Source organism: Dendrobium catenatum, unplaced genomic scaffold (genome assembly GCF_001605985.2).
Source record: "Dendrobium catenatum unplaced genomic scaffold, ASM160598v2 fragScaff_scaffold_51, whole genome shotgun sequence".
Lineage (NCBI taxonomy): Eukaryota > Viridiplantae > Streptophyta > Magnoliopsida > Asparagales > Orchidaceae > Dendrobium > Dendrobium catenatum.
In genome coordinates, this window is record NW_021318513.1 from 308,085 (window position 1) to 334,093 (window position 26,009).

At 33.6% G+C, this 26,009-nt stretch overlaps 1 protein-coding gene and 1 long non-coding RNA gene across 4 annotated transcripts; both read right to left on the reverse strand.

Moving 5' to 3' along the window:
- Positions 1–589: 589 nt before the first annotated feature.
- Positions 590–14,711, reverse strand: LOC110106265 (DNA-directed RNA polymerase II subunit 4). Of its 3 annotated transcripts, XM_020836096.2 has the most exons (8): positions 14,683–14,711; positions 14,434–14,564; positions 14,257–14,325; positions 6,131–6,239; positions 5,983–6,060; positions 5,745–5,778; positions 5,590–5,658; positions 4,830–5,199 (listed from the first exon to the last, which is right to left on the reverse strand). In XM_020836096.2, exons 3-8 carry the CDS (start codon positions 14,303–14,305, stop codon positions 5,119–5,121), a joined length of 420 nt encoding a protein of 139 aa, XP_020691755.1. In that variant the 5' UTR covers positions 14,306–14,325; positions 14,434–14,564; positions 14,683–14,711; the 3' UTR covers positions 4,830–5,118. The 3 variants fall into 3 exon arrangements, with proteins under 3 accessions (XP_020691757.1, XP_020691755.1, XP_020691756.1); XM_020836098.2 differs by lacking the exons at positions 4,830–5,199; positions 14,257–14,325; positions 14,434–14,564; positions 14,683–14,711 and adding exons at positions 590–923; positions 8,444–8,536; XM_020836097.2 differs by lacking the exons at positions 14,257–14,325; positions 14,434–14,564; positions 14,683–14,711 and adding an exon at positions 8,444–8,539.
- A 2,186-nt stretch (positions 14,712–16,897) lies between these two features.
- LOC114579476 lies at positions 16,898–25,807 on the reverse strand. Its single transcript, XR_003700480.1, has 3 exons — positions 25,661–25,807; positions 17,721–17,838; positions 16,898–17,281 (listed from the first exon to the last, which is right to left on the reverse strand). It is a non-coding gene; the product is annotated as an uncharacterized LOC114579476 (long non-coding RNA).
- Positions 25,808–26,009: the final 202 nt, after the last annotated feature.

Here is a 26,009-nt window from a genome sequence, read left to right on the forward strand (position 1 = left end):
CAAAGGTGTTAGCCCAAATGAAAGGGATTTAAATAAAATTTTCTTATGCAAACTATTTTATGAAGCTTATATATCATATGAGATCTTTCAAATTAAATTATTATATTGTAGTGATATTGAGGAAGAAGGGGTGGATTGGGCAAATTTTGACTTCAAATTAAGTGCCAGTAAAAAATTAAAGATTTTTCAAATTGGGGGTGATGCTGATGATGATCGTAAACTCTTTGATAATGACGAACATTATATGAAGAACATTAATCTTATGAGCTAACAAATCAAATCAAGGCTCGCTCAAACTTAACTTATTAGCTCATCGAGTTCAGCTCGTGAGCCATTTATTAAGTCGAGCTTGAACCAACTCACAATTGGACTTGACTTGCATCTATAATCCTTTCATACGATAACATCAATAAAATTTATGTTACAACTTAAGCACAATAGTTTTTTTTTTTCATTTATTTTCCACTTCATTTTTTTAAAGAAAAAAAAATCCAACAAAAAGTGGGCGTGCAAAAATGAAAATATAGACCATTTTGCACTCTTTTCCCCAAAATATACTGAGAAATAGTATTATAAAACATCTAACAAAGAACATAAAAAACTAATAATAATAATGAGACGCATCAAACAAAGTCTTAAAATTCAAAGCAATTTAAATCAGTAAGCCCTCACAATATGTTTTTACTGTACGAATGTAATGAAACTCATATAGTATCCATCACTCGCAACAAGAAGCAGAACGAGCAGCAGAGAGCCTATTTTTCTATTTGATGGAACTGTATGGCCATTTTCAGCATGGAGGAATATGACCATTAATGATTACAGCCTAAATTATCTCTTGGGCTCTATTCAAATTTCTTTATCAAAGAGAGATCATTTAGCATTTTCTCAATGGCATCATCTTCAAGGGCGCGGCCTTTGCTCTGCAAACACAAAAAGGACTTCAGAACTCGTATGTTTTGGATAGCAAAATCCATCGCCATATTGATGGTTTGATCGCATGGCATAGTAAATGAAGTATCAAAGAAGAGAATAGACGCATACATAAAATAAAATACCCGAGTCCAGCACGCACTTACATAAGGATTGGGCATGTAAATTTTTGCATGATCATTTCCTTTCAAAAGCATAGGGAAGACCCAAGGGCGGATTTAGCCTCGGGGGCATAGACCGCCACTGGCCTCTTAATGAATGCCTAATTAAGCTAGATACGATTTCCCAAAAAAAAAAGTAATCCTTAATTAAGAAAAATAAAAGCTTCTCCTAAATCTGTTTCCTTCCTTACGCTGCTTCCGGTCATGATCAATGATCCTCGTGGAGAGTTCGGAGGCGGAGACAGAGTCACTTGCTTCTTTCTATCAAGAATAGTTAATAGTTTTTTTTTTTTTTGAAGAATAGGTATATTTAATAGTCTTTTGTATACAATACATTGCTTTTGCTTATTCATACATTACTTTTGTACCCCCACATGAAAACAACCATTGCTCCACCTCTGGAAAGACCATTGAATAGAAACAAGTTTTTATTAGCATATTTTGATCTAATTTAATCAGGAGTGATCTTAAAATCAATGACTAATTTTGAGATGAGTATTATGCATGTGTATTCAATTAAATTTTATATTATATTTACTCAAAAAATAATAATAACTATGAGACTTATCCATACCCAAAACTTTTCCCCTCGAACAAATGTGGAATGAATCTCTTGAAAATTTTTGGGCCAAGATATCTTAACCAAAATTTAGTCCTAATAATATAATACAAATTTTGATCGATCACATATATATTGTACTAATCTTAACGATTTTGAAAATCACGTTGATCAAAATTTGATCAGAACATCCTAAGTATATATTTTTCTAATTTCTCCAGCAATGGCATATGCTTTATGCAGAATCACAACTATCTAAAAAATAAATAATCATGAATGTTTCCAAACTGGCCCAAGTTTCACGATCCTTCATCACCAACACTGCTCTATAAATATCACTTGAAATCCGATCACCAATTATATAGCTTCGAGTGTACACACATGCTTTACTATGAATGCATTTTGTTTGTTTCATACCTTAATACATCTTCCATGCTTACGAACTTATTTGTAGTTAAAAGCATGAGCAGAAACTATCAAACTGCAGGCCTAGCCGCCTAGGATTAAACAGATCCAATCATTCAAGCATTCCTCAAGCTTAACATGTTCGTCATAATAGCAAAATTATATAATAGCATAACTATTTATAAAATAAGGAAATTTTTTTATGATAGTAAAATGAGTATAATAGACCAAGCATATTTGGTGAATCAAGCATTTGATTTCTTTGAGAAAGTTTCTTCGCTAGGTTTGTTGGTACGTCCCTTCTCAGAATGTTTTCGTTTGTTAATAGATTGGGCAAAATGATGTTGTCAGCATTGATAACCTCATTAATGGGGATGCCTCCACCCGATTGATAAGACTAATGGAGAATGAATAGTTTCATGCGTGAATATAAAGTAGAATGAATCAGGGTGAAATCCTACAAGAGTAATATGAAAAAACAGCTCTATATTGACTACAGGATCTAGTGAGCTTCAGTAGAACACCATGGGAAGTATTCCTTCTATGATTCTCGATAATCATAGAGAATTACAAAAAGATAGGAGTAAACTTTGATAATTCTCCTATTTATTATGAACTGGTTGGTAAATAGCCAATCCAACTCAATGATGTCGTTGATAGATCCACAGGCAAAGGAGTAGAAGTATGCCAAGGCTTGTCAAGTAAAGGTGTGTGATTGTCCTAAATGATTGATGTGCTTTAAAGACAAGAAGACCCATCGTAAGGGCATACAATAAGCAGTTTAAATTCAATTAAAAAATGTCCTCATCAGAAAATTTTGTCTACAAGAAAAGATGACTGTTGGAAGTTACGACTAGGGTGCATGCTAAATCATGTCCTTCTAGAAGGTTCTCTTCTTGGACAAGAAGATCGTTCATCATGAAAAAATGTCATAGGTGCCATTGTCAAGAAGAGGTATGAGGAGGTTTGTTGCCGCCACCAAACAATTAATCGAAGTGGTACTGAGGAGATGGGTGTTTGTCAATGGGGGTGATGAAGAAACAACTAATGATGGTGAGCGAGAAGCTCTTATGTGGGTACTCTCAGGCTGAAAACTTCTGCAATGCAATTATTTTTTAGGAAGGCAATGAATCGCAGGATTGCGTTGTGAAAGGCTTGGTTGGCAATTAACAAGTCTTGTGAAGGAGGCGAAGGATCTCATTCCACGAGTTTGGAAATCTTCCAAGAAAGGAACGTTGATCTCTAGAGATAGGTCAGAAGTTCCTTCATTATTATGGTTTCGTGTGTTAAGAGGGGGTAGCGCAAGAGCCTGGACATGATATCCTTAGTTCATGGATGGGTTCCTCGATTAATAAGAGTTGGAGTAAAATGCCCCAACATTGTGAGTGTCCTATTTATTTGTCATGGCAATATGCTGCATAAAATCTAGAACCCAAATGTTAGTCAGCATTTGCTTAATATTTTGAGGTGAAAATATTTGTTCCCAAAAAAGTTGCCAATCTTGCTTGCAAGATAACCACGTCAATCAAGAGAGAATTTTATATCTTAGCTTCAAAAGAATATCCACATGAAAATTTTAAAAAATAATAAATAAATAAAGAACAATAGATTTTTTAAGGAAAAATATATAAATGAAAAAAACTATGGACCTTGCCTACTTAAAAATTTTCACTATTACAATATTGCACTACAATTTGTGATGCCGCCCCAAAATTAGAGTAGGCACAAGTACAACATAAAATCAAACAAAATAAAATAGCTGCTAGTATATGATTGAGTGGAGAATATCGAGGTGTTCTTCTTAATGGCGACGATAAGTAAATGAATGCAATCTTCTATGTGAAAGTGAAGGATGAACTGGTCAACCAAAGATCAATGGGAAACAAAAAGGAGATGAGGCTAATTCCTATCTAAGAAATAAGGGAATAAAGGGGAATTGGACAACCGATTTGTGGTGGGCAAAAATAAATCGGCAAAGCTGGTAGATTAATGTCTAACAAAAGAAAAAAGTGCTTGTATATGATTGAGAGGAAAATATGAAGGTGTTGATGCTAATGTTGACGATAAGCAGACGAATGCAATCTTCCATTTGAAAGTGAAGGATGAACTGGTCAACTAAAGATTAATGAAAAAAACAAAAAGGAGATGAGGGTAGTTCTTATCTAAGAAATAAGGGAATTGGACGACCAACTATAGTAGGTAGAGCAGGTCAGATCAGAAAAAATGCATAAAAGGCTGTCCAGATTTTATGAAGGTTATTAGAGTTCTAGAACTCCATCTAATTTCAATTCAAAATGTTTCCAAATGAGTAGAAAGGGACTATTTATACATTTTGATGGAAGTATTTCAATCATTAATCAGGCAATTTTAGAATATTCATAGTCCTTATCAAAATGAATACACCAAATCACGCCCTCAATTCATCAAATAGTGCTTCGATGATCCGACTTCATGCCCTATCTAATCAACCCATTTGAGCCAAAGTTGATTTGTACGTTCTTCGAGTGACCGATAATGATGATTTGATGACGTTAACAATGCTGTGCTGATAGCAGCTGATGTCGAAGTCTCCAACCAACAAACTGAAGATGGAATTTCTCTATATATGTCGCAAACTCAAAGAAGTTGAGAAGTCAAAAATCTAGTAGTTGGATTATCTATAATAATTTTGGGAAGCTTCAGGGATCCAAACTTATGTCTGTAAATCCCAGTGTACAATATTGGTGTCAATTTGTTCCTCTTCTCAAGAGCAATCCAATGCCAACAATAAATGATTTTTTTAGTGCAAAATGCTCATCTTATTGAGAGTAATCTAACACCGCAAACAACTCATGAATCAAAGTTTTGTGATGCCACTAAAGATTTAGGAAGTTCAAATCTTGTTTAACAAATCGCACATAAAAGGACCAATTATTGAGTGGAGGAACAAGGAACAACCTAACGAAGTTGCTCACAACCGGAAGACATTGGGAACAAGTTTAGCATTCATTGCACCACCAAGGATTCCATGTGGAGGATGGGGAAGAAATGGAGAAGGAAGTGGGGCCCAAATAAATCAGCTCAACAAGAGCATTCTGAACTAGACAGTTGAACCATATTAGTCAAGGGATCCATGTCAAGCAGCATATGATCATCTTCCATCTAATATCAATCAGTAGCAGCAACATTAATAAACCAAATAAAATTGCCTTTGCGCTAGTTTCCTAAATTTACTGAGCACAATGAGTGTTTCAGCAAGTCCATCCAGATTAACTAGTTGTTTTACCTATTAGTACGTGAGTTCAATAATTTTTCAAGGGAACCTATGGACTACATATGATCTCTAAATGTTTGTTTTAAACAGAAAATCTGGCTTGCTTGCAGATACAGTCATATTCGGCCCTTATTTTGAAGTTCCATAGATATTACATAAGGTGGGTTTGCAGCAATGAAACCCAGGTATATTTTTCTAAAAAGTAATGTTACAAAAATATATTCACTTCAGAACATCACAACAAAATACAAAAAAACAGTAAGTTTCAGTAACGTCACCTTAAGGGATGGCACCATGGCAATTGCTTCCTCAACTGTTTCAGGGCAGAGATTTCCAAGCACACAGAGCTACAATTTCCAACATTAAATGACATTATGATTTAAGGAAGAAATTAAATCTCATAAATTACGTGACTAAAGTAAAAATTCCATACCTCAAATTCAGCTAGTTTATTCCTACTAAGGATTCTGAGAAGTAACTTAAGGATTACATGTTCAAGGATAGGTAAAAATATAGGAAAAAGAAAAGCAAGAAGAGACATTAAATAGTAGAAAGTAAAAAAAGATGGCCCTTATTCAAGAATATAATGAGAAATTAAAAAAAGAGAGGCATTTTCTACATTAAAAAAAATGCACCATTATCGATCTATATGCCCTGTTGATTAAGGATACTCTCTAACTTGTTTTACTGCATCCTGATTCTTGTAGCGACTGAAGCGCTTTACATATTGATGTGACTTTTCAAATACCCTATAACAGTGTAAATAACATAATTCCATTTACATCCTGAAAAATATAATGAAAAATAGAAAACACCTACTGAGACATTTGATTTGTTGGATCATCAGACATCTGCTGAAGTTGCTCCAATCTTCGATCAAGAATAAGTGCAACTTCACAATTCATTAAGCACTTTGCCTTCAAAAATTCTGGGAGAAAGTGAACGTTTTAAAATACTATTTTGTTGTAAGTGTCAGGCATCAGGAAAAAAAAAAGGATGCACACTTAACATCAAAGGACCACAAAAGGTTGTAATTTAAGTTGCTAGGGTGGTCATGCATTTTGTACTTTATTCATTCTATTTTCTCATGTTAAAAAATGATCCATAAGTTTATTAAATTCGCATTAAGTTTCCATTTGCCACTTGAATTTCATAAACTGCATATTTAAATTTATTCAAATAAATCTGTGCACTGATGGAAAAAATAATAATTACCCCTAAGAAGTATCAATTTAGGTTATTTTATTTCACACAAATTTTTATATAGTCCTTCCATAAGCTTTCATTTTACACAACTATCACAGTTTTCATTCAGTCTTAAATTTTCATGTTGGCATTAAAGCCATTAAGGTTTTACTCCCTGTAAGTTTCTTCTCCAAGTTGATAAATCCTTCATGCTGGAAATTAACCTCAAAATAGAAAATCCATATACAAAACATGAAAATCCATGATGAAATATTGGATTGCAAATTTCTTAAGGGTGCTAGCAACAAAGGCAAATTGCAACAGCACTTCCCACCCTTTTGTAAACATCTGGACTGCAAACTAAAAAACACTAACTATCCTCCAATATAAGCTTATTTCAAACCACCACTGAAATAAGTCTGACTGCTCGGAAAAGTAAATTCTCATATACCCTTTTTGGACCAGCATAATTGCAAATAAGAAGACAATTATTGCTTAAATAGTAAATTTGAGAACATTGGATAATATGACTAGAGACAAAAATGTCTTCTACAATGACAGCCTATGCCAAGAAAATATAATGTTTGTATTATAGACGAATCAAAGGTGGTCGGCATAGATTTTTTTACTATTTCAAAAACTCTAACACTTGACTCTATGCTTCTAGTGCATAACCTAAATTGAAACTTACTAACAGTCAGCAAACTCACTAAAAAAATTATGTATCCGCTTTCTCATTTAATCTTTGTAAATTTTAGGGTTTGAACATGGGAAGGATGAATGGCAGTATGAAGATATATTCAGAACTCCTCCTTCTAAGGAATGATATGAAAGATCTAGAGTAAGGCGTGGATGGAAAAGAAAGTTTGTAGATAGGATCTGGTTGAGCACCAAGGAAGACCTGAGGGTTTGAGAGCAAGAGGAAGTAGGCTCAGAATGAGCTTGGGGCGAGCTCAAGGAGTACAATGCCTCTAAACTAGGTACCTAAGGGAGATTTCTTGCAACGACAGAGCCAAAATGTGGTTAGCAATTACTGGAGAAGATTGAATTGGAGAAGGGAAGTCTTGGAGTAGCAAGCAGGATCTAACTCCGACGTAAGAATAGATTGGTGGAAATCTGCATGGGCATGGAATAACAAGCATGTGGATTTGGGGGTGCGCGCTCTGTTCAGGAATGGTTGATTTGGCCTTACATGTTTTTTTAAGATGATCTGCAAGATAAAATCTCAATAAGATTTGGACTGGTATTGGTGAAGATTTGCTCACAGAATCAACAAAGACCACTAACTAGCATCCACGCAAAGTAATTGATGGAGATCTAGGCTGATTTTGTTGACACTATGGTACTTTGATTTTGATTTTTTTTTTGGGTGACAAAACAACAAAGGTACCATTGATGAGTACTCAGGAAAAATTTGCCATTTCGAGTTGCATACACCCAATAAGTGAAACCGAAGTCTTAAAGGAAATAAGAGAAGAAATAAAGTGATAACAGGGAAAATATTCTTTGCTACCCAGTTCAACCCTATGCAGTTTTAAGTAGTTTTTTTCTTAGTTACAAATCTTGAGCAGAATGAAACGATATTCTTGAAAGTAATTTTCAAATAAACAAACAAATTACAAGATGAAATTGTAGATTCAAAACAGCAAGCCACAATGAAGAGGAGAAAATTTGATAAGGGATGGAAGAAATTCCCGCCCATACTCCAAGAAAATAGTTTTGATAAAGAAAAATTAGTCAAAGAAGATTTGATCTAATTGCACATTGAAGTAAATATGAAAAATACTATAACAAATGATAATATGATATGCATTGCATAAAAAACTATACCATTCGATTTTCCATCGATGTGTTCAGAAATCAAAGAAAGACCTTTAAAAAGCTGACTAATATAAAGCGAAAAAGGAAAAATAAAATTTAAAAAATGATAAGCTGCTCCCCACTCACCTTCACCAATTTTAAGTTCGGCGGCATTTTCATCCTCATCGGCCGACATAGTGACACGTGACTCCAAGCCTAGGACAAGATAGTAGCATCGTTGAAATTGGGAAGTAAACAAAAACGAAGTGGAAAGAGCACCGCAAGTATAGGTTTAAACCCTTGGCATGAATACTAAGAGAGACCTGGTGGAAGGTGGAGTACAGTAGTGAGCGGGCAGGGTATAGTGTTGGGGGGGGGATTTTGTACTTTATTCATTCCATTTTCTTATGTTACAATATGATCCATAAGTTTATTAAATTTGCATTAAGTTTCCATTTGCCCCTTGAATTTCATAAACAGCATATTTAAATTTATTCAAATAAATCTGTGCGCTGATGGAAAAAATAATAATTACCCCTCAGAAGTATCAATTTAGGTTATTTTATTTCACACAAATTATTATATAGTCCTTCCATAAGCTTTCATTTTACACAACTATCACAGTTTTCATCAGCATCTGCCTGTATCCAGAGTGACCAATTGTTCTCTTCACCTCCACTATCATTTCCATCTACTTTCACTTCCCCACCACAGTAACATCCAACATCCTACCTTCCATCACCACTATCACTTGCATAACTACTCACAATCATAAGGTAATTGGTTCGATAACACTAAAAAGCCTACTTTCCTTGATGATGGTGTTGAAATAATAATGAATCCCTAGCAAGCACCTTTCAGTCTATAGCAACCTAACAATAGCATTTTATCATTTACAACAATTCGTGAATAAAATATCTCCATCTATACCAATCCAATAATTTGTGGTCAGATTAAAAAAAGCTCTATATGGTTTCAAACAATCTCTTCATGACTGTTTAGTAAATTCTCCTAATTAGTTGAAAAGTATGGGTACATTCAATGTCAAGCTAATCACACTCTCTTTACAAGCGCTCACATAAAAAGGAAATTTAAATCATGTATGTAGATGATATTACACTAGCAAGTGACTTCAAAGAAAAGCTAACCAGATTAGAAGAATTATTGTAAGATAAGGTACGGTAAAAGACTTGGGCAAGATTGTTAAAAGACCTTAACATAAGGTAAAAGACTTGGGAAATTTAAAATATTTTTTGGCATTGCAGTGCGATTAAAAATAAGGCATTGCTATTTCCCAAAGAAGCATATTCTTCATCTACTTCGAAAAATAGGATGCAAGCATGCAAAAACCTCTAATGGTTCAAACAAAAAAAGGGATCACCACTAACAGCAAACTCATATATATATATCTCTCTCTTACCCATAATATTAAGTTCCCTATTAATGTTGTAAAGAGAAAAGGACCAATATGGTCCCTAGACTCTTTATGAAGGACCAACATGATCCCAACTGTATTAACAAACCATTTTGGTCCCTCAAATTCTTAAAAAAGAATCAAAATAGTCTCAGGGTGGAATAAAATAGTCATTTAATATAGTTAGGACTATTTTAGTCTTTCATAAAGAGTCAATAAACCATTTTGATCCTTTTCTCATGTTATAAATCAATATATGAACAACAATACTAAAGACCACAAGGAAATTATTAACCACAATCTAAGATACCTCAAAATAACAATAGAAAAATTCCTGTCATATTAAAATCATCCAACAAGAAAATAAAAATTTTCACACATATGATTGGGTTGGATGCATATTTAATCGAAAATCCTCCTTTAGTTATAAGAGCCTATAAAATTTAATTATATGAAAAAAGTAAGAAATAATTTGTGATCTCATTTAAAAGGTCATGTTGAAGCAAAATATAACTTGTTGCAATTGGTATTTGTGAGGAATGTGATTAAAAAGATTGTTAAAAGACCTTAACTTAAATGAAAAAATATCTAAAAGTGTTTTGTAATAACCAAACTGCCATAATTATTGCAACAAATCATGTCCACCATGATAGGATTAAATACATTGAGATAGACTGAATTTTATTTTAGAAAATAATGAAAATAAACTAGCCCAGCTAAATTATGTTCCAACAAGCACTTACATTACTACCATCCTTACTAAGACTTTACCTAGAATGAATCTTGATAAACTAATCAAAAAGCTCGCATGATCAACATAAACAACCAAATAAGAATGTATAAATAATAATGAATAAGTGGCCAACACATTTCCATCTCTAGTAGCCCAACAATCAATGGGCAAAAGCTTTCCATCTATAATAGTTTATAGACAACAACTTTCCATCTACAATAATCTCTAGCAATCCATGGCTAGCACCTTTACATCTACAAAAATCCAATAATTTGTGGACAATAACATTTCATTTCTACTTTATAGTTAATTTTAGATTCAATAAGTAAAGATTGGTGCCAAAATTTCTTTCTATTTATGCACAAATTATTATCTTGATTTTTCACACAAAATAGGGGAATAACATAAATCATACAATCTCACATTTTCTACTTTCCCCTATTCTCATCCTAATTTTTAAGAGACTATTTATTGCTTTTCATGTTTCTATAAAGGAATATAGTCTTGTACTCAATAAAGTAATAGTTATAGATCTCTGTCATGACCAAAAATTAGGAAGTGGTACAAAAATCAGCAAAAAAAAATCTAGGGTCAACTTGCTTCTTCCTCTTATTGTCAACACAATGAGGAAGAGTACACAAAGGAATCCAACAAAAACAAAATGTACCACCCTGATGGAGTACATAAAATCCCAAATCTAAATCTACACAAATTAGCACAACTTAATACATTTTTAAAAAGAAAAAGCAGGTTTTCAAAACATCTATGCATTTAGCTCATGATAAATCGCACATGAAAAAGATACAAATGATCAAGGTAAATGGCACATCATTACATAATGGCGGAGCCATAAAATTTTTCTAGTGTGCACACAAATTAAAATTTTCAAATATTTTCTCAATTTTTTTTCATTCATGCTTGAGACCAGCAATAATAGTTTTAAAAATATTTTATTTAAACTTATTATTTTAAAAGGTAAAATATAAGATAATAAAAAACTTACAATTTATAACGCATGCTCTTCATATTCTAAAAGATTTAAATATACATTCAAATATTTCTTTTTCAATGTAAGTGATTAAAATATCACTAATCCATTAATCTCAATTTCTATTTTGTACTCGATTTTTAATAATAGTCATAGTAGAAAAAGCTCTTTCAACTTATATTAAATATATTGATCTTCAAACAAATTCTACAATTTTAACTTACTATGATAAAATTTTGATTATAATATCCAAACGTAATTTATTTCCATATATAAATTAAATCTATAAAAGGATGAATAAAGAATAAAGGTGCTTAACTATAATTCTATTTAAATAAAAAATTAATAATAATAAATAAAAAAATTTAGATATATATTTTTTCTTGGGGCCTATGGAATGCAAACCAATCTCCATCATGAACGCTCAGCCTCATTGCACACTCTACTATTTTCACATTTAAAGTCATTATTAGGAATGCAGATGACTGCAATCAAGCAAAAAAGGAAAACAAAATCTTCATTTACACAACGCAGTTGCAAAAGTGATAGTTTCAAGCTAACTGCACTCCAAAGTGAAACCAAGGTTTCAAAGGGAACAAGAGTAGAAACAAGATGATACTAGGTAAAATATTATTTGCTATCACTTGTAGCTTTATTTATAGCTTTTCATAATTAGTTATAAATTTTAAGTACAATGAAACAACATTATGAAAAGCAATTATCTTCTAACTAACGAATTAAAAGCTAATGTTGTTGATTTACTTACTACATTACGCCCCTCTCTAGCAGGTCCTTAAGATTGAACTCCTCAAGTCAATCCAATAGAGACGGTAGCCATCCATTCAACCACAATTTCTCAAATGAATGTCTTCTGTTCTAGGCCAAAAATTAGGTCGTCACATTAGTAAATCTTTATAGTTGATCACTTGAAGAACTTGGTCCTTGCTTTGAGGATTTTGCATATAATTTATCTTAAATAATGTCATCAACCAACATCATGCTATGGATTGTTCGTAAACCACTCTGATGTCACGGAACTAAATCAATAAAAAGAATCTTATCTTTTGTTAGAGCCTAAACTTTGCTAATATTACACAAAATATTTTCTATCATATCATCTATCCCTTTTGCCTGAGTAATATTAGAATAAAACTATCTAATATTTTTTCAGAATGAGAATTAGTGAATGCAGAGTTTGCCGATGTTGCCAATGAATTGTTTTGAATAAGTTGTTCAAGGTTATTTTCTAAATTCATCAATTAGACAGGAATATTTTTTAAGATGGTAAAGATAGATGTTATTTGATCGTCTTGATTATTGAGTTTTGCCCAAAAATCCTCAAACAAATGAATATCATACACCATTAACAAAAAAATTATAAAATTGGCAAGCTAACAGAGGTATGTCGACTAAATAGGGTTCAAGCTAGAATACAGCAACGATTCATGGGTTCAAGCTGTAATCTGGTGAGAATATATAACTTTTTTTTAAGCTGACAGAATTATGTAAAGAAGTTGCAACGTCATTGCATAAGAAAATATCTCAAAAAAAATCTAGCGAAGTTTGTAAAGATCAGGCGAAGAAGGGTGAAACATGAAAGAGCAAGAGGAAAGCGTGGATGGAAAAGATAGTTTGTAGGCAAGATTTGGGCGAGCACCAAGAAATCCGGCGGAGTTTGTAGAAGATCTGGTGAAGAAGGGCGAAATATCAAAGTGCTAGAGGAAGGCGTGGATGGAAAAGAAAGTTTGTAGATAGGATCTAGTTGAGCACCAAGGAAGACTGGAGGGTTTGAGAGCAGGAGGAAGTAGGCTCAGAATGAGCATGGGGCGAGCTCAAGAAGTACAATGTCTCTAAACTAGGCACCTAAGGGAGATTTCTTGCAACTAAAGAGCCAAAATGTCATTAACAATTACTGGAGAAGATTGAATTGGCGAAGGGAAGTCTTGGAGTTGCAAGCGGGATCTAACACTGATGTAAGAATGGATTGGTGGAAATCTGCGTGGGCATGGAACATAACAAGAATGGGGATTTGGGGGAGCGCCTCTGTTCAGGAATGGTTGATTTTGCCTTACATGTTTTTTTAAGATGATCTGCAAGATAAAATCTCAATAAGATTTGCACTGGTATTGGTGAAGATTTGCTCACAGAATCAGCAAAGACCACTAACTAGCATCTACGCAACGAATTGATGGAGATCTTGGCTGATTTTGTTGACACTATGGTACTTTGATTTTTATTTTTTTTTGGGTGGCAAATCAACAAAGGCACCATTGATGAGTACTCAGGAAAATTTTTCCATTTCGAGTTGCTTACACCCCATAAGTGAAACCGAAGTCTTAAAGGAAATAAGAGAAGAAATAAAATGATAACAGGGAAAATATTCTTTGCTACCCAGTTCAGCCCTATGCAGCTTTAAGTAGTTTTTTTCTTAATTACAAGTCTTGAGCAGAATGACACGAAATTCTTGAAAGAAATTACCAAATTAACAAACTAATTACAAGATTATATTGTAGATTCAAAACAGTACGCCACAATGAAGAGGAAAAAAATTAATAAGGGATGGAAGAAATTTCCGCCCACACTCCAAGAAAATAGTTTTGATAAAGAAAAAATTAATCAAAAAACATTTGATCAAATTGCACATTGAAGTAAATATGAAAAATACTATAGCAAATGATAATATGATATGCATTGCATTAAAAGTATACCATTTGATTTTCCATCGATGTGTTCAGAAATCAAAGAAAGACCTTTAAGAAGCTGACTAATATAAAACAACAAAGGCAAAAGAAAATTAAAAAATGATGATGGTGCTCCTCACTCACCTTCGCCAATTTTAAGTTCGGCAGCATTTTCATCCTCATCGGCCGACATAGTGGCACTTGACTCCAAGCCTAGGAAAAGATAGTAGCATCGTTGAAATTGGGAAGGAAAAAAAACGTAGTGTGGAAAAAGCACCGCAAGTATAGGTTAAACACTTGGCATGAATAGTAAGGAGCGACCTAGTGGAAGGTGGAGTACAGTAGTGAGCAGGCGGGGTATAGCGTTGATGAGAGCGAGAGAGGAGGGAGGGAGACAGAGAGAGACCAGGAGTGTTTGGTATCGGATTTTAAGCAGGATTTACGATAAATCCCTGCAAAATGGACCTCTTAAATCTCACGGCGAATTAAATCCTCTACGCTTTAGCCGCAAATCCCGGATATACGGGATTTGACAGAATAACCGCGCGAAAAAGGGAGAAAGATGGTTACCGTCGCAGTGAGCGAGTTCCCGTCGTCGTCGAAGGAATCCTGACTTCCGATCCAACAGGTACAAGAAAAAGGAATCGACGTCAAAGGAGGCCAAGCAGCTTTTAATCACTCGGTCGACTATCTCACACGACCTGGAACCTGGCCGAGTGGCGACGACGCCGCAACGCATAAATTATTAGACCGGCGGGTTCAACCAGTAATCGGTCTGTCAGCCTATTCGATCGGATTTTTAAGACATTGGTTCACTGAGGTTGACGGGTGCGCCCAACCAACAAAGAGCCAGCTGAGCTACGTCAACACAAATAATTTAAGTATATATATATTTTTAGATCAACACTTTTTACTATATCCAAATTAAATTTATTTAAGTTTAATATAATACACTTAATCCCAATTCAACATATTTAATTTAAATTTAAATTATAATTAATATAATTTTGAGTTAAATTTAAATTATTAAGATAACATAAATTTTAACCGAAATTTAATCAACTCAAATTCAAATTTTTTGAGTCAAGTCAATATCAAATTATCGTGTCGGTGCCAATTTATCCACAACCCCACTGATAAGAACAAGATTTTGAATAAAATATCAAATAATTACTTTAACAAAAAAACAGGCTATCAAAAATGAGAACTTTTATTACGTCCTCTGACCTGACCGGACGTAGCTCTACGTTCGGTCAGAGGATTGTTACTCGATTTTTGCTCGGTATTTGGTCAATATTACTAGGTATTGTTTGGTAATAACGAGGAATACCGCTCTGTGAAGATCCATACCGAGTAATCCCAAAAAATACCGAGTTTTTTCTTTTTTCTAAGAAAAAACTCAATATTTTTTGGGATTACTCGGTATTACTCAGTATTTTGTCTTCACATAATGATATTTCTCGTTATTGTTGGTATTGCTCGGTATTTCTCGTTTTGTACCAGCGATCTTAGTGCCGGCCGAACGTAGAACTCTACGTACGTTCACCGTACCAAATAAAAGTTTCAAAAATGAAGACAACTTATCTTACAATGTCCTATAAAAATCAAAATTTAGAAGTATAAAAAAACTCTTAAGCAAACATAATGCCAAAAACAATGGAGACAAAGATGAGGGCTTATCAATAAGGTTATGATATTTTCCAATAAAAATTTTCTCAGCCAGCCATAATAGAGAGTTTATCCTAATACTTTAGATTTTATATATCACTATTTCTTCTCTACAATTTTTTTAACCAAAAAAATAACTTTACAAGACCAAAAAAAAAATTGTCTCAAATAAAACCTAGTTAGAGGTCAGTGAAGAAAGTTAGCCTACAGCAACTAACTGAGGCTTCATTTGCGACAGCTTTCTTAATGCTTTCTCGAAAACTATTTTAAAAATCAGTAAAAAAATCACCCCAAATAAAACTTGAGTGCATAGATCATTTTCTATCTACCATGATATAAATAAAGCATCACAAAATGAAAAGCAATAGCAACCAACCTAAGGGACTTCATGCATGATTTTGTTTTAGCAAACGAAGAAACACAGCATGAAAATTCAAAGAATTCTCATAAAAAGAACTAGTCAGATCTCCAACAGGCTAATGCTCATAAATACTGCAAACTTTTCATAACATCATAACCAAAATCAAATCCCAACATGTTTAGGCTACATAATATCTCTTCTCCATTGCTCTACTTGGGCGGCACTCTAAGGTCTTAGTTGTACCATTAATTATTTCTCTAATAGACATTTAGGGTTTATTCATTTAGAAAGCAGGTGTTCATGCATTTTTATAATAAATGTTACAACATTTAAGGTTAATGTAATAACCTAATTTTTGTAATAAAAATAAACATTTGATCTATAAGCCTAACCAAATCTATTTAGCTCTACCTCTATCTTCATTAACATAAGCCAAATCTAATACATTTACTTTACTAACCGGGTCATCGGAAAGTTGCCGTTTTATATGACCAAACCATCTAAGACGACTCTCTCTAGTCTTAATCTTCCATTGGAGCTACTCCAACCTTTTCACGTATATCTTGTCTTTAAGAGTAAAGCCACTCATCCACCTGAGCATCCTCATCTCCGCAAAGCACCTTAATTTTATTCACATTAAAACATGAAAAAAAAATGCAAAAACGATAAAAACAACAAACCTTTATCCCTTTATACCAATTCATCTAATAAAATAAATAAATAAAAATAGTGATCTCAAATGGCTCCTTTAAAATGTAGAATGATATGGGCTATTAAAATAAAATTTATAAGAGACTGAACTGGTTGGTGTCATTTTAACAAACACTTGCAATACTAAAGAATGTTTTACATAATTAACGTTAAATGGCTTCCAAAATTTCAGCATTTTCTCTCCTGGTTGGTGACAGAAGCAATCCTAGCTTTACTGGAAAATTTTGTCTGTGCTAATCATCCTGCTCCAGTCTTCTGACTCATTTTTGTTTCAGAATAAATATAATGGGTTTGTAAAACTGCGCCAGCTTATTGATTTCCAATACTCATCTAAGCTCCATAAACCATTCACATCAAATTTTCTCAGAAGAGAACCTGCTGCTCGGTCAACATCAAACAGGTCCTCATTTAATGAATCTATCTTTTTAACTGTATAGTCCAGAAAAAAAAAAAAAACAAAGAAAGGTTAGGTATTGGATCATCAGCATCAGCAATGGAAACTTTGAGCAATTAGAAAACTCATCATGCTTTAGATTTTGTTTGAGACAGTTTTTTATTATTTTTTAAAACAGCTTTTTAATACAAAAATTAAAAATTTTGTACTAAAAAGCTGCATTAAGCAGTAAGAAAGTCGTCCCAAATGAAGCCTTATCAGAAATATAGCATCCCCAATAAAGGCGGTGTGCAATTATTCTAAATTTTAGAAGGGTAGGTAGTTCAAGAATTTATGTAATAACACAAAAATTGCCAATATCTCATGCGTCCATTAGATGGATCAGCTGTGAAAAATTACATTATAAGAACACTGAAACTATTTGCGGAGGTTCAAATTCAAAAGATCAGTCACTCTGAAGGTATCTGTTCTCACCTTACGGTCAGTCACCATGTAAAATTGTCTGACGCAAATTTTCACCGCACTTAAAATTTCAACATCAAGATGTCCGTGGTATATAGGCAGTTGCATGCTGCTAGAGTCAAAGATTACCCTAGGAAATCAGCATTTTTAAATTAATAATCAAGTTAGACAAGAAAAAAAAAGGTCAAAATAAAAAAGTCCAAGATGTCACTGCAGTCGCAATAAATTCACCTCTAAGGGGCTGTTTGGTTTGTTGAAAAAAGAATGAAGAATAAAATTGAAGATGATATAAAATAAATGAAATGTACGTAAAGTATTTAGAGTTGTTTAGATAAGTATAAAATAAATACAAAAGATTATTATTATTATTTTAAGTAAAATGAATGCAGTGTAAAGCCCAACAATGGAGAGGGTCGGTGGCCGGTGAGAGGCGGCAACGACATTCAATGGCGGCAAGTAGGTGGCCACCAGCGAGCGATGGTTGTGGTAGTCAATGGTCGGTGGTGAAGGTGGTGGCTAGCAATAGCTTGTGGTAGCAATGACAAATAATTTATTGTGCATTTGAAAATCGACTAAACCTAATAATTTTTCAATACATCAAAATTGAATTAGAGGATGAATTTCAAATTCACCAATGAATTATACTGCATTTCGAGCTCACCCAATCAATATCTTGAATTCTTGAAATGCATACATTTAGAATGCATTACACTACAAATGCACCAACCAAATGACCCTAAAAGACTTGACAAAAATAATTGAAAATAATATTATGAGAAGCAAATAACAAATTATAAAAGAAATTCAACAGTGATGATAGCTAAATTTGCCCAAAGATAATTAGAATTGTTCAGAAATTTTTCTTCAAACAATCCTATCAACATTTGTATTCTTCAAACTAAATAAATGCATTTTAACATATATATGCTGAAATTAAAAACTTCAACATAAACTCTCAAACTATCCCGGTGGTTCACTCCTTGGGATCATGGGACAATAGTAGCCATATAAGTTTGAGAACTTTATTACGTGAGTAGGACATACGTCAATACTTTGCATTTTGTGATTATGAAATGATATAAATATAGCATATATAATAAAATATAATATCGTTGAAAGCATAGTCAATCATACCACATGCCCACTTCATTGTAAATCAAACACTACCAAACATTGCACGGAGGAGATTGATAGTTTAGAATGTAAACTATTGTATTATGATAGGAGTCATACTACAAATGGTGTAGGCGTGATTATAGATAAGAGTATGAAGGATAATGTTATAAATATTAATAGAATTAGAGCTTTAAAAATTATTATTGATACTAATATTATTATTATTATAAGTGCTTATGCTCTTCAAGTAGGTTTAAAAGTGTTCAAAATTAAAATTTTAGAATGACTTAAAAGAATTAATACAAAAGATACATCTTAATGAAAGAGTTTTTAATTTTTTATTAGAGGAGATTTAAATAGATATGTTGGTAGAAAGATAAATGAATTTAAAATCATTCATGATGGCTATGGGTAGTCTATATGTTGTAAGAGAAACTAAACAGGTTGTTAGCGCTCTACTCTGGTTCTAGGCCCGAATATCTTAGAAATGAAAATCTAATCCTAGGTCGCACTTTAGACTTGGATTATCAATGACTTAAGAAAATTATGGAACCATCTGTCTAGATATCATCATATAGATCTAGAAAGTTGTATGCTTTGGAAGGCTTGTCTTTGCCCATGCCCTGCCTTGGCTTTCCTCTTTGGGGGATTTGTCTGACCTCTCCCTCGGATGTCAGACTCACATCGCCGACAGATGTCCCAAGGCACATTTCGTGAACAGTTATGCCTGAGAATGAATGAATTGTGGTATAGTGCTAAATAAGCCACAGCTCTATGATGATATCTACCGAAAGAGATGATTTTGAGGGTGGTTGAATTCCTTGCTTGCTCTCCTTCTCGATGAGAAGTTGGATTGCGTGGAAATCCTTAAGCTCTCTTGGACAGGATGGACACCAAGGGTGTGACATAATCAATCAAGTACATGCTTTCCTGAATATAAGCTCTTCTTATTCTTTCTCAATTCAATGTCAATCGGCGAAAGGAGCCACCCTCCCCTCACAAACCTCCACCCAAGAGCAACTAATGAAAGTGGTAAGACCATATTAGATGTTGCTCTAACTTGTGATTTTGTAATTATTAATACATTATTTAAGGAAAGAGATTAGCATCTCTTAACTTAAGAATGAATCTAGTAAAACTCATATTTATTATTTTCTTATAACAAAAATAGATTGTTTAGATTACAAAGATCGTAAAGCTATTCAAAGTTAAAGTTTATGTACCCTACATCACTAATTAGTTTTGGAACTTAAGATAAAGGGGCAGAACATGAAAAATAAAGTAAAACATTATTCTAGTATTAAATGGGGACATTTAAAAAACACTAACAAAAATATTTAATGAGAGTACGATTCTAGATTTTAAGATTTTGTATGAATATGTGGAAGCAAACGTTATGTGAGAAAAAATGATTAGTGATATTAAGAATGTTGCAAAGGACATGTTTGGAGTATCAAAAGAAAGAGTCCTTAAAAGTAAAAATAGCTGGCAGTGGAATCAAAATGGACAAGAAAAGTATCAAAAATAAGAAACTTTGATATAAAATTGGTTTATATGTAAAAACTATGAAGATTTGAAAAATATAAAGAGGCCCGTAAGAAGTCTAAGAAAGGAATATGCGATACAAATATTTTAGTTTTTAATGATTTAAATAGATTAGATACTAAAGAGGGTGAAAGATATATGTATAAATTAGTAAAACAAAGAGATGAGAGCATAAGGATTTAATTCAAGTGAAGTGCTTTAAGGATGAATATCCAAAAGTACTTTTATTAGAAGAGGATTTAGATATTTTGGTAAGCTATTCAATAAAGATTGTGAAAATACGATAGACTTTGGTGACCTTAGCACCTTAAATGAAAATAGAGATTTTTGTTTTTATCGACGTGTCAATAAAACTGAAGTTAGAGAGGCTTAAAAAAATTAACTGTGGAAAAATTGTTGGACCTGATGATATTCCAATAGTGGTATGAAAATGCTTAGGAGATAAAGAAATTTCTTAGCTTACTAAACTTTTTTACTATTATTTTGAAGATTAAAAAATCAATATATGTAATGAGTATGTTGATTCTTATTTTTAAGAAGAAAGTGATGCTCAAGATTGTGCGAATTATAGAGGAATTAAGTTTATGTGTCATACTTTAAAACTATGGGAGAGAGCAATGCTCTACGAAGTGATACTAATGTTTCTCAAAATCAATTTGGATTCATGCCGGTAAGTCTACTATGGAAACTATATATTTATTGAGAGATTTGATGAAGTATAGAGAGAATAAGGTGGATCAATATATGATATTTATTGATTTAGAGAAAGAATATAATAAAGTTCTAAGAGAAATACTATGGAGAGTTCTAGAAAAGAAAGGGGTTAATAATGCTTATATTCAAATCAATAAGGATATGTATGTTGAAGCTATTACTTGTGTTCAAACACAAGATGGTTTGACCAACATCAAGGATCAGCCTTAAGCCCATATCTTTTTGCTTTAATCATGCATGTTCTCACTAGGCATTTGCAAGAAGTTGTATCTAGGTGTAGGTTTGTTGCTGAAGATTTTCTTCTTGTTGATAAGACTAGAGAGGGAATTGAAGGTAACCCTGAATTATGGAGGTCAGCCTTAAGAGTCTAAAGATTTTCATTTGAGTAGGTCTAGTGGGGGCATTGTAACTTTAGACAATCAAGTCATTAATAAGAGTACATATTTTAGATATCTTGGGTCAATTGTTCAGAGTGATGGTGTAGATGGGGATTTTACTAGTAGAATTCAAGTTGGACGGTTAAAGTGGAGGAATGCATCAGACTTGTTCAATGATAGACAAGTCCCCCTCAAACTTAAGGAAAAATTATATAAGATGGTGGTGAGGCTTGCAATGTTTTATGATACAGAAAGTTGGCCATTAAAAGAGAAGAATAATATTAAGTTGTTGAAGAGATGAGGATGATCAAGCTGATGTGTGGCTTTACTATTAGAGAAATGATATGAAACAAGCATATATGTGAATAGGTTAGCGTAGCTACAGTGTCACATAAGATTAGAGAGAGTCTCCTTAGATGCTTTGGTCACATAAAATGCGGTCTTCCGATGACCCGGTTATGAGAGTAGATATATTATATTTAGCTTATGTTAAAAAAGGTAGATGTAGACCTAAAAAACTTGGTTAGATATACTAGATGTGTGGCTTTATTAGATTTAAATGAGAATTTAATTTTTAATAGACACAATGGTGAAAAAGGGTTTATGTAGCCAATCCCACGTAGTGAGATAAAAGCTTGATGTTGTTTGTTGTTTTTGTATACGTTATATATTTATGTATTGACATTTATCACCAAAAACTTGATTTTTCCAAGATTTCATTTATCACCAAATAATTCCGAGACTTTATCATGGTTAAATATTCATATTTCACATCAAAAACTCTGATGTGGTAGCTAACCCATGGGGAGGGAGGGTGATGTGAAACATAATTGCATAGATGAATTGTTTAAAGGAAATTTGCACGCTTAATATTCCAAAGGAAAAGACAAATACGTAGCTCCGGCGTAGTCACTTTGGTGTTGGGGAAGAAGTGGGCAGCAACACAAGGTTTGGGAATCTCCTGGAAAGCAATCGGAGACCCTCTGGACAGCAAGACAGCCGTAGGAAATCTGCTAGGATGGCTGGACAACAACTAAAGATGTTTGGATGGTCACTAGGAAAGCCTGGCCAGCAATTTTGACCCTTAAACAACTTTGGACAGCATCCTTTGAGGTTAGAAACGCCTTGGACAGCACTTGAGGGATTTCTGGTCTGCAAACAGGAGCAGATCTGGCAGCACTATGGCTGGTCGGAGTTTCCAGGACAACAATTTCTTAGTGGAAAATTGCTGGACAGCAATTTAGAGCAGGTCTTAGGAGCTAGGTTTTGAATTTTGAATCCCCAAATAATGTAGAAAGGGGAAAATTCATTCCTTAATGAGGGATTGATTGAAGCAATTAGTGGGAGGTGATTTAATGAGGCAAGAGAGAAAGAGAGAGAGAGAGAGAGAGAGAGAGAGAGAGAGAGAGAGAGAGGGGGGGGGCTAAGTCTAATTGGAAGTGGGGTGGAATCAAGGAAAAGAAAAAACTGAAATTAATTTCAGCTTTAAGGGAAATTGGTGGGAAAAATATTTGATTTGAAATTCAAATATCAAGTGGGGATGGGGGGAAATTAAATTGAAAATGCATTTAATTCCATAATAGGGCCGACGGTTTTGGGAGGGATTAAGGGAAATTAAAGAGGAGCAATTAATGTAATATGAAAGAGAGAAGCCCAAAGAAGGGGGCCGGCCACATGTATTGGAAAGAGAGGTTTGGGTTTTAATTAGATGGGGCCCACATACTAATCAAAGCTTTTAAGAAAAAAAATATCTGAATTAAATTTCAGATTTTCTTTGAAGGGGAAGTTTCCTAAGCTAAGGGCAATTAATTGAAATTTATTTGAATTTCAAATTTGAATTGAAATTCAATTAAGAGGATTAACTAAAATCATGGAGTTATTTTAGGAAAGTCTTCAATGTTGCTTGGGAAAATTTGAATTTCAAATTCGAAATCCCAAGGAGGGAGGCTGGCGACTAAAGAGGATTTTCTTTGAAGGGGAAGTTTCCTAATCTAAGGGCAATTAATTAGAATTTATTTGAATTTCAAATTTGAATCGAAATTCAATTAAGAGGATTACCTAAAATCATAGAGTTATTTAGGAAAGTCTTCAATGTTGCTTGGGAAAATTTGAATTTCAAATTCGAGATCCCAAGGAGGGAGGTCGGCGGCTAAAGAGGTGGGGAGGGGAAGATGGGGAGGAAGGCGGCGGTGGGTGGTCGGCAGATGGGGCCGGCGGCTTGGACGACCCAATGGTGGGCGGCGGCAAGGGGCTTATGGGAAGGGGGAAGATCAATTCAAGGGAAAAAGAATAGAAATTTGAATGTTAGGGATTTACTCACCTCAAGTACTTCCACCACAAATCTCACAAAGAAATCCCACAAAGAAATCTTGGGAAAACTTAGAACTCACAAAGAGATCCTTCTCCTCAAGAACTCACAAAGAGATCTTGGGAATCTCGGAACTCACAAAGAGATCCTCCCCCTCAAGAACTCACAAAGAGATCTTGGGAATCTTGGAACTCACAAAGAGATCCTTCTCCTCTCATGAACTCACTAAGAGATCAAACAAGTAGAATAAACTTTCATTAACAATTCATCATCCCATTTCACAGAAAGGGCCTCTATATATAAGCCTAAGAAACTAAAACAAGACACATATGCCCCTATGGCTTACATAGGACGACCCTCTTAAGTGAGGGTAAAAACGAAAAATTTATAATAAAAAATAAAAATTACAAATAAAAGATAAGATAACGGGGGACGATGACAGCCGTTGATCTTCAACTCCTCAAATAGGCACAGACGGTTGGATGTCCGCATCAGAGGGGAGTGCCATTTGAAGAGTTGGGTATCTTAATTTTTCTGAAATTTCACTTACCACCATCATACTTATACTTATCATGGCTATATATTCAAATTCCACATCAACAACTCTGGTGCAGAAGATAACCCATGGGGAGCAAGGGAGTCATCTGAATGGTTGTGTATATCTTGATTTTTCAGAGATTCCACTAATCACCAATTATACCCATGCATTATCGTGACTATATATATATTCCAATTTCACATCAACAGATCTGGTGCTCTAGATAACAAATGGGGAGCAGGGAAGTCACTTGAATGGCAGGGTAATTGAGAAAATAAAGAATTGTGTTGAGATAACCACAAGCAAAAAATTTCGAAGAGTCACAATAAAAAGATATGGATTTGAGGCTATATTAACTTACAGTATTTTCATTACAATTAAGGCTATTTTTCCAAGGGGTAAATTGCAAATAACTATGATCGGAAAGAAGCATGTATTTGAACAAGGAGTTCTGATTCAAAGTAATAATATCCTATCAGAGAGAATAAATTGAAAAAAAAAGGAGCAAAATAAGACAGTAGATTTCAACATATCAAATATAAGAAGAATTGATCTGCTTCTTGAAAACAAGTATGCAGATGAATGTATTATTCAAATGAATGTATACAAGCAAAAGAGGACTCCAGATGTCAATAAATCAACATACGCAAAATTGATCTACTTCTTGCAAAAAATTATGTGATAGGAAGTTGATATAATTTCCTTGAAATCAATGAACAACAATAAGAAATTAGAAAGAAAACACACCAAAATTATTTTTACTGCAAAATATATAAAAGAAAATAGTAAGAAGATACAGTTGGATCTTCAATTGGAGAGGAAGATCTGGCTCTCCCAAATCCCTAGCTGGCGGCTAGAGCCCTCACAGCCTAAGAAATTCTAATTTTAGCAAACTTAAAACATCATCCTGAAATCACCCTATTGTTAGCATAAATAGGATCTCATAATTCCCTCCCAAATCAGTCACTTTTCCCTAAATGATTCTCTCTCATATTTGAATTCAAATTATATTTATTTCTCTAATTAATTCTCTCCCAATTATAATTAAAACTTTATTAAACAACCCCCTTAATTCCTACTACTTCTCCCAAAATGATTTCCTCTTAAATTTTGAATTCAAAATAGATCACTTGACCTCAATAATTCTCTCTCAATCGTAACTAAAATATTTTTAAACAATTCTCCTTTGATTAAGAACCTTCCTAAACCGCTCCCTCTTGATTAAGAAACTTTCTAATTCCCTCCGAATCAAATTAGCCGGTCTATCATTATGCTAATGAATTTTTTGTCCAAATGGATGTGTGAAGAGTCAGAAAAATGTGAAGTACATACAAAATGAAACAAAACATATTACCTGCATATGTAAAATTTCATTTGGCAAAGCCCTCCATAATCAACATCGTTCCAACATTGCTCGCTAAAATTTTGTATTCAATCTGTCATAAATTATTTGCAACTTGTGCTTTTCTTCATGAGTCATGCTAAATTTTGTTGTCACCTGCATTAATCATCTAATAGATCAATTCATTTGTTCATCGTACACAAAACATGTGTAGAATATGCATGGCATACTTTTGAGTGTAACGCATATTAAAAAAAAAAATATTGAGATTGTAACAGTTGCTGTAACTTCAACATCCCACAGAGAAATGGAAAAAACTATTCTAACTGGTAAATGGCAACGCATGAAAACTAAGCAACTT

Coding starts and splice junctions, on each gene's coding strand:
- LOC110106265 (XM_020836096.2), bottom strand. CDS start 14,305: ATGTCGGCCGATGAGGATGAAAATGCTGCCGAACTTAAAATTGGCGAA. Junction 6,061..6,130: donor CCAACAAATCAAATGTCTCA/GTAGGTGTTTTC, acceptor ACACTGTTATAG/GGTATTTGAAAAGTCACATC. Junction 5,200..5,589: donor CCATGGTGCCATCCCTTAAG/GTGACGTTACTG, acceptor GATTGATATTAG/ATGGAAGATGATCATATGCT.